At 38.7% G+C, this 14,617-nt stretch overlaps 1 protein-coding gene across 1 annotated transcript; it reads left to right on the top strand.

The window, feature by feature from the left end:
* Positions 1–3,994: 3,994 nt before the first annotated feature.
* Positions 3,995–13,234, top strand: CA7 (carbonic anhydrase 7). Its single transcript, XM_003209819.4, has 7 exons — positions 3,995–4,083; positions 6,000–6,197; positions 8,596–8,714; positions 9,354–9,449; positions 9,703–9,765; positions 11,272–11,427; positions 11,716–13,234. The coding sequence occupies exons 1-7, from the start codon at positions 4,044–4,046 to the stop codon at positions 11,836–11,838; spliced, it is 795 nt and encodes a 264-aa protein (XP_003209867.1). The 5' UTR covers positions 3,995–4,043; the 3' UTR covers positions 11,839–13,234.
* Positions 13,235–14,617: the final 1,383 nt, after the last annotated feature.

The raw sequence follows: 14,617 nt of genomic DNA, 5'->3' as shown, positions 1-14,617 counted from the left end.
CGGTGGTCCCTCGGATACCCGCCGTCACACAGACCCAGGGACGCGTTGTCAAGACAGTTTGCACTGTTACAGTCATTGCTTATCAATATGCGGACAGTAAAACCCCAAACCTGCTGTACTGTGTACCTCTCTCTATGTACTTCTCTTACAAAATCTTTTCCATGTAAGATCAGTGTAGATCTTACCACAAGGATAGGACTGAGACATCTGCCAACCTTTCTGTCAGTTCAGAGCAGCCCCGGCGCCGTGCCTGGCTCCAGCTCCGTCAGCCCACACGGGCCATCACACTGCCCTGTACTACACTCGGTCTGCTATTTACCCACCGACATAAAATACACAGCAGTGCAATCATAATGCAGAGCTATATACTTTGCAGATGACGTTTCAACATAGCATAGCGCTTCCTCTTTTCTTTTCCCATATGCTGTGTCCCCCCCCAAACTTACTTCTTCTCAGGCTCTGTGTTTGCTCTCACAGTAAATCTTTCCTCCTGTTGACACTTGAGGAACTGCGGAATATTTAGTGGGAACAGTCTGTCTTCCCAAATAAAAAATTGGCTCGTTCTGTACCTGCTGACTGCTATAATTACATGGCCTCCACTGGTCAAGACATAAATTATAAGAATTACCCTTTCACACATAGTTCCCTGTTTCTGGGATAAGGCAGCCACATACATATGTCTTTAAAAGCCAAAGACAAGTTACAGCACAAATGATGTGTAGAGGCTGGGAGCTCCCCAGAACCAGGCACCACTTCCTCTTTTCTGCCCCTCCTTGCCTAGTATCATCTTAGCATGACATCCATTTAGAAACTGGCAGCATCAGTAATGGCAATATAAGAAGAGAGATGAGCTGTCTGGATAAACCAGATACTCTCAAGAACCTTGAGGTGTAGGCAAGCTCTGGAGTGATGAATGTTTTAACACTTCATCTGCTCCCATCTATTGTATTCCAAAGGCTCTGGGGTGAGCAGCCTATATCCAAACTGATTGTATTTCTGTCATATTTTGTTCAAAAGCAATGACGCATATCTATTAAATTAAGAAGGCACATGTCAGATTGTTCAAATGTGTGTTGCCACCATTAAAGATGCTCAGCAAAGAGAATTGCCAAGTTATGCAAGCAAATGCTCTTGGAGTACCCTTCAGCCATTCACTTTGGAACCCAGTGAGTTTTCTTCCTTTTATGTTTCCTAAAACAGAGCTCCATCCCTCTACAGTGACACAGTAATATCTACTAAAAGCATTGTCCCCAAGTGACACAATCTCCTTCTGTGAATATTTCCCAATGACACCAGATCTGTGTCATACAGACAGCTCACCTTAAAAATTCAGTTTCTAAAATCTTCAAAGTTTTATATGTTCAATTACAATTTGGCAAGCTAGTTTCCTTGTAGCTTTTTGACAGTAATGGTTAGTACTTACATAGCAACTTCAATAATGGGATCTCAAATTGTTTGAAAAAAAAAAACAACCAAAACCAAAAACAACGATTCTGTATTTAGCAATAGGAAATGCAAAGTGTTTGTCAGTAATTTGGTATGACAGTGCAGTGACAGGTTTAGAAGAAGAACCCATGTATTTGTCCTAAGCTTCTGCACTGCTCATCCATCATTACTTCTCTTTTCAAGAGGAATAAAACTGTGAAGACTGGGGGAAGACGAAATTATTCTTTTGAGACCACTTGAAACTTTTCACCATGGTGGATGGAATTCTGCCTTCCTATCATTCACTGCTGAGCAGAAAGTTTTGAGGTATAGTCAGAACCTGCAGGAAATCTGTGGAAATCACAGGTACCTCATTTTTAGCTTCTCAATGGAGAAATCTACCCATTAAGCATCTACCACTCTCTGCTTCTCAGTTCCTTAAGTTGGATTTAATCAGAGGGATGTAATTATCACTGGTACAAACTAGTACTATTGAGACCATAATTTGATTACTACTGCAACTTTGAAAGTGACAAATGATATGTTCAGGGCAGAGTCAGTGAAAATCCACAATTAGAGGCAGTCAATGTCAACAGGAATTGGGATTAAAGAATAATCTGGTATCTGTATATGCAGCATATCATCCTAGCCTTAAGGAAAAGTTAATTTTTGCCTCAATAAAGAAAAAAAGATGAGGGAAACACATTAAGTACTGTGTATATAAACAAATATATACTAGAGAATATGGCTATCTTCATACTTATTATTTCATTCAGGCTGTTTCTATCTTTCATGTACTGTCACTCCTCTTTTTCACCTTTTCTAAGTCAGCTCTTTATAGCCCACTTAGCAGAGTCCACTTCCTGTCATGTTGCCAGGATGTTTTCTCTTTTCTCATGGTTTTCCCTTTGAAATACACATCTTTAGTGCTTTTGAACGTGAAGACATAAAAGGTGAAGTGTTGAATGGTATCAAACACACACGTTAGGCCACTTTGATGGCACTGTGCCCTGAGAGCATAATTTGAGCCTCAGTTTTCAAGTTCCTCTTGAATGAAGTGCTCCCTGTCTAGAATACAGTTTTCCACTGGCCTCTGCTTCACTAAGGTGCAAAATTCTTCTTGCATTTCTTTTCACTGGCAAGTTGATTTCCCCACCACGTCTACAATAGTTTTGTTATTTGTCTGACTGACCCTGCCTACATCTGGTTGCTGAATCAGAGCCACATCAGAAGAAGAATGAGAAGCATCACAGTTTTCTCCCAGCTGCTTTGTCTTCCTAAGCAGCTGAGCTTTTAACCCAGTGCCAATGCAGCAGGACGTGTGCAGGCCATGTACTGCACAGACACACCTGCAGGGCCAGCACCCGCTGCCTGCCTGGTCTGCTCAGGGACCTTAGCACATCACACAAGTTAAACAGAAGTAAATGGAGGAGTGGATCTGAGTAAGTCATTGTAAAACTGCCATGTGGATGTCTTTACAGCAGCTTACATCCCTTATTGAGTGATTTAGCCTGCATCAGTAAATCTCAGAGGTTTTAAAGCTGACTTCCACAGAAAGCTCCTGAAAAAGGAAATGTATTGCTACGAGGCAATATAAGAATAGAAGAAAAAAAAAAAAGCTTAAAATGCTTTCATTGATTTTTTTTTCCCATTTTCTTCATTGCATAATAGAAGGATCCCTATCTGTGTGCTCCTGTCTTTATGAAAATCAATATTGTGTTTATAAAATGCTGCCTTAACAGATGGCATCTCCTTAGATCTAATAAAATTGCTACCAAGGAACCATGTTTCTTATTACAAAACTGTTCCAAGAACTTTTAAGGTACGGATTGTGCATCTCCTTGTAGCTCTGTAGCTAGATGCAGGCAACTAGTGGGTTACAGCACATCACTGATTCACAGCTCATCTTCTTTCCCTAGTCTGCCAGGGTCTGTTTCCTAATAGAAGTACACTATTTACATTCTTGTCTTTTAAAGGGTTTCTGTTAAAACAGCAATAACAACAACGAAAAACAGATTGCCAATTTATCTTAAATTGGTGTGGTACTGCCTTGCTTAAGTGTAGCACAAATCACTTTTTTGAGATGAGAATGTTCTCCATCTCACCAAAGCACTGCTTCCAAAGGTGTAGTTACAAATAACTGGCAACATCTGTCATTCTTTTGCAGCTGGAGAGAGTAAGAACAGAGAGGCAGCAGCCAGGTGATGTTCATCCCTGCAGAGCACACAGGAGAAATGGGCAGTTCCCATTACAATCTGCACATCACCATGCCCAAATGCTCAGAGCAAGCTATTGCTTCTTTATGCAGAATGAGTAAAAACTGCTCCTTTTCCCTAAATTTAATTCCCAAACATTCGTTCTAGTTCCCCCCCGGACGATCTTGGTTCCTCCTTAAGCCCTTGGACCTCAGCGACCCGAGTTTTGCCCTTTCCTTTCCCTGCACTGTGTTAGCACAAGGAGGAGCGGGAGAAACTTGGCTGTTCCCGTCCTGCAGGAGCTGCTCAGGCTGCTCTGTGTCTTTAAGGGGCTGACCCGATCCCCCGGTGAGCCATTATAAAGGCAGGTAAGCAGCAGTGCTTGGCAGAGTTGAGAGCTCAGCGGGGTGCAGCTGTCCCGTTATGACTGGCCACCACAGTTGGGGATATGGGCAGGATGACGGTAGGTTATAGCATTTCCATGCTGCATCTTTCTGTCTTCCCCCATTCGTTTTGTTTCTGGAACTGCTGTCTGAGTCCTGCAGAGCTGCCTGCATCTCTACGTCTGCAAACATAAACAGCACCTAATTAATTATTAGGTTGATGATAGGTTGCCTGCAGAAGGTAGTATCTGAAAGATGCACAAACTTATTCCTGCTGCCTTTTGTTATTCCTCCTAAATGGAGGGAAGCAGTGCTGAGCAGTTTTATTCTCAGGCTGCAGATATTACAGATGGGTCCTTTTCCAAAAAGCTGCTATGAAAATGATTAACTGGCTGTCCTTCTGAAAGCAATTCTTAGAAGACTTAGTAGAGCAGTAATAGATCTTCTGATTCGGTGAAGTTGTTGAAATGTGATATCTAGGCTTCTAAGGTGAATAAAATCAAGTATATATTTCTGAAATGTGAATAAATTGTACAGATCAGTATCGAAGATCTCTTATTGAACAAATTGTGCTTTCTGATTTGACAGTCTTTAATTTAGTCATTCTCCCTTGCTTCCCGCCTACAGGGCTGTGTGTCAGAGTGAGAGGATGTGTGAAACTACTGAAAGATTTGTACGACAGCGTTTCATGCCACCTGTACCTTTGCAGAACATGATGGCTCAATGACTGCTGCTGTCCAATAGCCCATCTTTTGCATAACCTCCAGGAGCGCCTCCCTTTCTCTGTTGGGCTCCTGGCAGCAGCTATTCTACAATTGCTGCAAGTCCAAAACCAACTTCACCTGAACACTGAGTGATGCTGCATAGTGCCAGTGGGTGCCGTTACATATTTAGACATCTAGGTGCTATTAATAAAGCCACACATATTAACACAAAGCTTATAAGAAACAAATGATATTGTCTAAGCTTGTGTAACAGCACTTAAACTCCAGTCTTTACAGGCAGGCTGATAAAAACATACTATTTTATAAGTCTAACTTTTCAAAAAATCTTGAAGATAAGAGGCTAGTAGATCATTGAATTAGTTACTCTCAAAGAGGGTGCGCTTACTAAAATAAAACAAAAAAAAGAGCTTGTGGAACTATGTGAGAATGGTACCATTTAAAAAAAAAAATCTTTGAAATCTTCAAGTGAAATTGTTAATGTTTATATTTCCTGAATATGAGCAGTAGAAGAATAGAATTGCTTCTTGCACTACTGATGTGGAAAAAAGGGGTCAGAAGTAATTCTTTTATACACAGAGGCTTTTATTATCTCAAACAGCTTGATGGTGTTCCAGCTCTGGCAGGAGAGAGCAAAGTTACTAAATTGGTCTTTCACCCTGCTCTATTGGGTTCAGCAAGTCCAGAAGTGTTAATCACCACACTGTACTTCTTGCTCAGGGCAGAAAGATGTTGTAATGGGCATGAGTGAAGAATGAAGCTGCTCCAAAGATTTACTGCAATCCTAAAATGACTTTTAAAAATAACTGCATAGTCAGTAGCAAAGAGATTGAGTCATCTGCATCTAATTTGAATCACTGGAGCTTTTACATTATCTTCCCCTGGAAGAATTAAATGCTGTTTCTTTGAGGGAGTGCATGTGTGCCTACAAGTGTGCTTACATCTGCATACACCTTGGAAGGACTTCAGATTACCTTAAAAATGTAATTACTGACTCCACAAGAGATTGGTGGTGCGAGTAAATGAAGGAGCAGCAGTGTGTTAATGTGCTGTGACTTCCCCAGTGTATTTGGTATAACATGCTTCAATCCCCCATCTAGTTGCACACTGTGCTAATAAAAACACAAAACTTAGAATTTAAATGAGCTTGTCAAATGCCAAACTTTCAAGTCACTCCTGCTCAGCAAGCTTTACTTCAAGCCTCATGAAATCCTGAAATAATTGTGTGCATGTAGTAGGAAGAAAATAATGTTTTCTTTTCTTTGGTTTTGAAGGACCTGCGGAGTGGCACAAATCTTATCCTATTGCCCAAGGGAACCGTCAGTCACCTATTGATATAATTTCTGCAAAAGCAGTCTATGACCCTAAGCTGATGCCGCTTGTTATCTCCTATGAATCCTGCACATCTCTCAACATCTCCAACAATGGCCATTCAGTTATGGTTGAGTTTGAAGATATTGATGACAAGACAGGTGAGACTAGAGCATAACCAGCTACCTTGGAACGACATGTTATGGTTTAGAGAGAGAAACGATGAAGTACATCCTCTATAGTATACTTTATACAACTTGCAGTTGCAGTTAGAACAAAGTATGCAAACAAAACCATTTATATTTTGTTTGCTTGAGCATTATTCCTTATCTTCACTTGAGTCTCTCTAACAGCACTAAATACCTCACAGCTGAATAGTTTCTGTATTAAAAAGAGCATTTGTACTGGGAAAATCTGTTTGTTTGCAGGGGTTCCTTTTATAGAGGGATTATTAGTTTGCTAGAGAGGGAATCCATGCAGATCTCCAGCACTCCTAGACCACAACCAGCAGGAGAGTAGGTACATACACTCCTCAGTGCACTGTTTCCATGATGGTCCACATTGAGATGCTAGTGCTGTCTGGCTCACTCCCCAGTTTACATCCATAAGGCCGGATAAGGGAAGAGGATTATCAGGGATGAGGTCATACAGTGTAGCCATCCTAACTGTACTGCACTAGGCCTATTTTTATCTGGACCAGTCATTAATTATTAGCTTGTGTTTTCTTCTTTCCTTACTGCCTCATAGCAGTACAACTTCTTTAGAAATGGCAGTCTTCAGCTTATTTTGATTTGGCTGCAGCTTGTGGATGTTGTCATTGTATATATATTTTTTTTCTCTAGCTCTTGGCAAAAATATAAATGGGAAGGAAGGAGGCCAACAAATGCAGCATTGCAATGGAGACAAAGTGTCTCTGATAAATAGAGAAGTGTGCTTTTAAAAATACTCTGAATAATTTTTAACCTATCAATTGATTTCACCTTTTACTTGGGTGTGTTTATCAATTCTAGATTAATAGGATACCTTGGTACTCAAAACAAGTTACTTTCTGTGATTTGTCTGTGCTGGAAACCTCTTGCAATAGGGTCAGGGGATTAAAATTCCTGCTACTTAATTCTAACATTCCTCATCTTGAATGGACCTAAATAGTGGCCCAAATTAACGGTCAGGTTTTCAAGTGTAACTACTGAATTCGAAAGGAAGACTACATGCTCATTTTCCAAAAGCTTGTTGCATAAAAATGCATTAAAATATCATCCTACAGAGAACTTTTACATTCTTTTCTGGAAATATTATCTTAGCTTGCTAATTACTTCTGTGCAGTTAAGTTGAACTATATCTACATACCAGTGAACTTTATCCAGCTTTAGGAGTTTAATTCAAGAGCACTATGCATCACTGTATAGATAAACTGAGGGACAAAAAGCAATTAAGACCTCTGCCCTTTTTATGTTATGCATGTGCCATGTTTTAATAACACTTAGCAGGAAGAGGATTGCTAGGAGCACAAATGTGGTTAAAGAGTTTTTAGTTGATTTGAGATAGATTTAGTAACTCATAGCTTTGCATAAATGGTACAACAAAATTCTGACAGTAATCCAACACAGCTAGATTTCTTAAAGCATTGGAACAGGTGATACATTCGATGAAGTTCAGCGAAACATAGTGTGTATTTAATTTCAGTACTATGAGCACCACTGTAGGAAGGCCAGTTTCATGCACAAAGAACAGCTGGAACGATGCATATGGGAGCACACAATGTTGCAACTTTACTTTTTTTTAAAATGCTATAGACTGGAATAAGCTTACACATGCTAAGTGTATTTCATTTTTTTTAATTTAAAACTTTGAGTTTTTGTCAGCTGACCAAAACTTAATTGGCTTAGTGCTGTATAAATCTTCAAGAGAATTGCCACTGATAGAATACCTATGGTCAACATCTTAAAAATTCATTTTAAGTGTTTTTTCTAAATGATGTATGAAGTTTCTCTGTATCACTTCCCTGTCTTCGTAAAGTGATGTGAGATTCTAAATGGTGTTGTGTAAGGAACAAGCTATTATATTACCTCTTTTATGGGATCAGATACTTCAAGGAGGCAGATTATAGATATCCTCTACTGGAAAGAATACTCTTTAGAGGAAATACTTAGCTGGATTGTCTACCTGATGCTCAATGCATTTAGGCTCTTCTGCACAAAAGAAGCACATCAATGATGTTTTTTAGGATTTTTTTTTGGTCTTCAACTAAGGCTTTGTGTTAAAAAGGAGAAGCCTAACCATAAAAAAGTTACCATATGTTCATATGTCAAATGTATTATTTCAGAAACAATTTATGAAGCCACTCAATATTTGTTTCAAATTATTTTTTACATGAATTCAGGTGTTTTCCATGAATAAATCTAACCCCTTATAAATAGCTGGATGATGTACCTCTTTTATATTATAAACTAGGAAAGGCACAATAGTACAAACCAGCAGCTAACAGTTGTTAGGCTTTAGTAACAGGAAACTAAAAGCCCTGAATACTTTTTTTTTTTTTTTTGCTTTCTTTCTGCCTAGTGATCAGCGGTGGCCCCTTTGAGAATCCCTTTCGGCTAAAGCAGTTCCACTTTCACTGGGGGGCGAAGCACAGTGAGGGATCAGAGCATACAATTGATGGCAAACCTTTTCCATGTGAGGTAACATTTTTTACAGGTGGGATGAATTCATGTTGACAAATAGCTTTGCAGCGGGGTCTGGATTTCCCTCAGGATTCTGATAGTTCAGTGTGGTTAAGTCAGCACAGGCTATAATGAGAATTTTATTCCTTACGCTGAAATGATTTATCTGTTAATTACCCTGTCTTGGAAGTCCAAACTTCTCCCTACCCAGTGCAGCCCTTTCTCCAAGTTTCTCTGCTTGCTCTACAGCTACGCTGTTTTGCTCACACAAGACTAGTTCTCCTGCCAGTGGTAGAACTCTGTTGTGTGGTGTAGTCTGCTATACTCAACTATATCCTTCCTGTCTGCATAACTCAAAGGACATACTGGCAAACATGATGTTGAAAAGCAGCATATATCTCTACCAAGCTGGTACAGTTAACCTGACTACAGCTGAGGATCACAACCTATGAAATGATTGTGGCTGGTGCCATCTGTAGCTTTGAAATAGCTTCATCAGGAGGTTCTTGAGAATTTTCTGCAGAGTTGGGACGTGACATAGGCCTTTCCAATTACTGTTAAACATCTGAAAATCTATATTGACAGTTTTTATCACTAATAATTAATTTTTAATTGTTTTAATTTTTAATGTTTAATTCTTTTTTTTTTTTTTTAAAGCTCCATTTAGTTCACTGGAATGCCAAGAAGTATGCAACATTTGGAGAAGCAGCAGCAGCTCCAGATGGCTTGGCTGTACTTGGTGTTTTCTTGGAGGTAACAATCATAAAAATAGCATGTTTACATGATGAAAAGCATTATACTGTCAAATGTTTGAGAACCATGCTATGTATTTGAGAGGTGTTTAGGGAAAACAGATGACTTACTGAAAGCAGTAACTCATTGCAAATTGCTGTTAAACCTATTTTAGTAGAAATCTTGAGATTCAGATAAGAAAACAATATGCTACCTATTCAAAGCATAATTACAGTCATTCTTATTTAACCTATCTATTCCGTTACTATTGTAGATTGGAAAAGAACATGCCAATATGAACAGACTCACTGATGCTTTGTACATGGTAAAATTTAAAGTAAGTTTTAAGCTCTTTAGATTTTCTTCTTTCTGGGATATCATTAAAAACAAGTCATATGTTTGAGACAAACAGAAATGGAAAACCACCTACCACAAATCCTCCCATCACCAGAACATCTCTGTAGTTGTATTCTTCCTTTGCAACATCTCTGCTCTCTTCCTCTCCAGACCTCAATGTCTGCCTAAGCTCTGGTGCCTCCCAAGGCTGTGCTGACCCCACTGGTTCTTCAGGGGTCCTGCCTTTCAGGAAGTATTTAAAATCAAAAATTCCAAGACTCACCAGGCCTGCTCTTACTCTCCGCAAAACAATCAGTTTCCACAAAGCCTAACCTTGAAAATGTCAAAGCTCATGGCTCAGCCTATTTCTGCTGCAAAGCTCTGTAAGGGGACGACCATGGGGATCTAGTCTACCTATTCTTGGAGTGGTAACTCAAGATACCTTACCAGATGCGTAATATGGAGATCTAGTGTTGATATCTGCTGCTCTTTGTCGAGTGCAGACCAATTAGATGATCGCAAATATTATCCTCTCTCAATTTATATGGGCTATTAATGCACTTTGTAAATGTGTAAGTTTTAATATGCAAAATAAATTCAATCCAATACTTGTGTAGGCATATTATTTGTTCTTTTGTGCACGTTTGTGAAAGACCGAAAATGAAGGCAACATACAGCATATGTAGGTTGTAGACACACAAAGTGAAATTTTGATGTTCAGTTAATGATCTCTTTCACTTAGTGGAAAGAAAGTGTTATACTTTCAGTTGTAGTGATGGAAGGTCTGCCAGCTTGCCACCAGGAGTAAACTGCTCTGTCAGCTCCTGATTAGCAGCTCCACAGACTGCTGAGCAGTGCTGTCTGTAAGTGACTACATACTTTTCAGGTATTTTTGAATACAGTGACAGGCTGGAAAATCTTGTCCTAGACTGTAGTAGTCAAGGTGATCACTACACAGAGCACCTCTTGCACTGGCCTTCCGCCTGATGCACTTCACTCTGCTTTTAGACTTGGTCAACTGATTCTTAAAGCTGCTATTTCTCTCAGAGCACTGATTGTTTTAGGCCAAGTTTTCCATAGTTTCAGATTTTCTACTGAAATAGATACACTGCATCAAAAACTTCAAGTAACAAGATGAGGAATCTTGCCTTGACATCTGTAGATCACACTAAACATTATATACAGAATATACTTCCTACACTATTTTTGGATGTTTTGTGACAAAAGCTGAACTTCTGTAGAGACCATGGTGCAAAAACATCAACTCCATCAGCTAGCAGCAGAGGTCACACTTGACACACAAGAGAATGTGATAGCTCTCTGATTCTGTCTTCAGGCTTACACTTAGGTAATAGCTGCAATGAAGCAACTGGATCATTACACGCTCTTCTGCTCCCTTACTCTTTAGTATCACTCTAACTTTATTTAAAAAAGACTTTAATCTGCGCTTGAAAGTTTTTTTTTTTTTAAGAAAACAGAGAAATGTAAAGTATCAATTGTCTTCCAGGGGACAAAAGCTCAATTTAGAAGCTTCAACCCCAAATGTCTCCTGCCTTTGAGTCTAGACTATTGGACATACCTTGGATCTTTGACAACACCACCCCTTAACGAGAGTGTAATATGGGTAGTGCTGAAAGAACCCATCAGTATTTCTGAGAAACAGGTAAACTTCTGACATTCTCCCAATTCTTTTAAGTTTTGACTCTGCGTGTCTACAAGCAATGACTGTTTTGCTTTGCAATGGGGTCAAGTTAAAAGACTGTTAGTTTGTGAATAGTCAGCCAGTTCAATATTCAGGGATTCTATTTTTTCTTTAATACTATTAAATTCTTTGCTGAAACATATTTTAATAACAGGCTAATGTAGTGAATATTTTCCTTTGGTATTTTTTTCAAAAACTTTAATATTAATTGCCTTTTTAAGCAGTAAATTATCTCATTTGAATTTACAGCTGGAGAAGTTCCGCATGCTCCTCTTCACCAGTGAGGAAGACCAGAAGGTCCAGATGGTGAATAACTTCCGCCCCCCTCAGCCACTCAAGGGGAGAACAGTTCGAGCTTCCTTCAAGGCCTGAAGAAAACTGGTAAAGGCCTTGGGATATCTAAAAGCTTCCACAAAAGTGACCATAGACCTGAGTTTAGATCACTCACAGAGCATGCAAGATAGCCATTTCCAACAACACTCTGTACTTGAAGGGGGACAAACATATTCTGAGGCTATGTTTTATTTGAATCGCATAATTTTAACACAAGCTTAGATCTTTTTAACTAGAACTCCTTTTAGAACAAAGAATAGATAGTGATCTGGATCGTTCTCTAGGAGTTAAGATGAAATCTGACTTAATATAAAATGGGAAATAGGTGGTAATCAGTGCTGATGGTTACATCTTCTGATTGTCTGTGATGAAAGAATAGTTGAAATTTGGATAAACTGGACTTAAATTTTTCTTAGATTTTTCTTGTTTGCTGAGCTCCCTCTGACTTAGAGGATTTTCACTATCTTTGTTGTCTGTTGACACAAAGCAGGCTAGCAGTACTCAAAAAAGGTTCTGTACTCACTTCATGAAGGCACTGATATGAAAACTATGTATTTTAAAATTACTTTTCTGAGATACTATTGTACAACTGTTTTCAAGTAAGTAATGTAAATGCTCTGTGATCCAAAGCAGGCCATGTTGTTTATTGCACAGACTGTTTAGACACAAATTATTTTAGCCTATGCAACATATGTAATTATAACTCTCTCATTAAGTTTGTTGAGAAGGAACATCTGTAGCAATTCAGGTAAGTACTTGTGGCTATCTAAATTGTTCACATTCTACCTCAGTTAAGTGATTTGCTCTGCAATATGACCTCCTTCAGCATCTGCCCTTAAGAATGTACATGTATTTTTTCACTCTAAAGATTTTGTGTGGGTAGATCTTGATTGCACTGAATGTACATCGCTGCACAAATCATCCCATAGCCATGGCAATTGGTCAGGGATGGTCCTGGCAAATTTGAGATTTAATCTCTACCGAATCCTGATACATCTGCAAAATAGTCGCTTTAGAAAAGCCATGTTTTTGTATTGCTGCTGCTTGCAGCCTAGTGAAAAAATTCTTCAGAACTTTGTGTCCAGTAAGAAAAAATAGTGATGTCATCTGTACCTACTGTCAGTGTATCTTCAGTTACTTTATTTCTGTGTTTCAGATGTTTTACTTAATCTGTATATTTCAGACAAATTACGAATGCTTATTAGCTTTCAGCTTTTTAAATGAAGAATCTGTATGTAAATATGTAAATGAAGAAGCTGTAAACATTTAAGTAAAACCTTAAAGTAAGAGGGAGAAGTGTGGGAAGGGAGGACTTAGAACACCTACAAGTGGTTCTCCCTTTTCAGAAAGGGAGACAAAAATAGCAGGCATGGAGCACAGTACAAGGAATGGAAGATTGGAATTTAGACCAAACTCCTCCAATTTTTTTTTTTTTGCACACTGATATAAAACATTCATTTATTGAAGAATAAACTGAGGAACAGAAAGTAACACCAATGGGCTAATTCAGCGTTTGAAATTTGAGACTCTTATATGGAAGATGCTAGAAGAAAATTAAAAAAAAAACATTATAAAATGCAGTGTTTTCAGCTGTTATGAATGTAACTTGGCTAGTTATGAAAACTACTATTGCAAAAAATCTATTTATCTTAATTTCTTTACCAAGTTAAATAAATGATATTTTAAAATCATGTATGCATCTCTTCCTTTTTTTTGAACAGGCTGTCTCTCTACATACTGCGGTGCTTTTTCTTGGACTCCCTTTACAAAGAAACAGTTTAATATCATTAACTGATGCATCAATCTCAGACTAATGAATGATATGGTTGTGTAGGACTTCAGTTTCACAGGCACTGATTTTGCTATATTAAAATAATGCAAATACAGATGTTATCCCTGAAGTCTCAGGGCATTTGTTCCACTACTTGTGTTTAAAAGCTGTGCCACAATTCTTTCCACCCTCTAGGACTGGCAGTTTCTATTGTAGTTGATTCTTATGGATAACAATTTCACATTTTGTACATCTTTAATGACTTGCCCACTGCCAGAGTTAGGTTTTTGTTATGCTTTGCTATGATTTATTTCCCAATTACTAGTAACACAAAAGACCTTTTAAAATGTAAAAGGTCTTTTAGAAGAACAATATGGACTTGAGAGCCAAATTGTTTATGGATATAAATTAGGCCTTCTGATTGAAATTTAACCAGTATCACTTTATATATAACTACCAATGTACTGCTGCAGCAGCACTTGCTTTAACAGAGCAGGGTCCTGATCAGTATTTGCAGCATGTTCTCACTCTGAGAAACACACACAGAGTTACAAGGGCTTGCGTACCAAAAGCTACGTTCAGTTTTTCCCAATTGTAACCATTTGCTCCACTAAAATAAAAACTCATCTACAGAGTGTGCCCATCCTGCGACCTTGAACGTAGTGCTAAGCTTCTTTAAGTGTGGTTTACTCGTGAACAGCTCATGAAGGGTAATATTTAGCTCACAAGGTTATTGTAAAAGCTTAGGTATTGTAAGGAGCTTTAAATGCTGAATTCCACAAGGTGTTCAGTTTCTAGGAGATGCTTATTACGCCTTGTTTTAGAAATACAATTTTGTCTTATTTACAGCTTTTCTCAGTGGTGTTTTGTTTTTTTTTTAAACTATTGTGAAAAAATGTACTCATAGAATGGCTGAAGTTAGAAGGGACCTTAAAGATCATCCTGTTCCAGCCTCCACACTTCCTGGGGCCACATTCAATCTGGCCATAAGCACCCCTAGGGTTGGGAGATCCAAAGCTTCCCCGGGTAACACTGCCAGCCCTTCGC

The sequence above is a fragment of the Meleagris gallopavo genome, chromosome 13 (genome assembly GCF_000146605.3).
Source record: "Meleagris gallopavo isolate NT-WF06-2002-E0010 breed Aviagen turkey brand Nicholas breeding stock chromosome 13, Turkey_5.1, whole genome shotgun sequence".
Lineage (NCBI taxonomy): Eukaryota > Metazoa > Chordata > Aves > Galliformes > Phasianidae > Meleagris > Meleagris gallopavo.
Note: the sequence above shows the minus strand (reverse complement) of the source record. Positions and strands in the feature narration are given on the sequence as shown.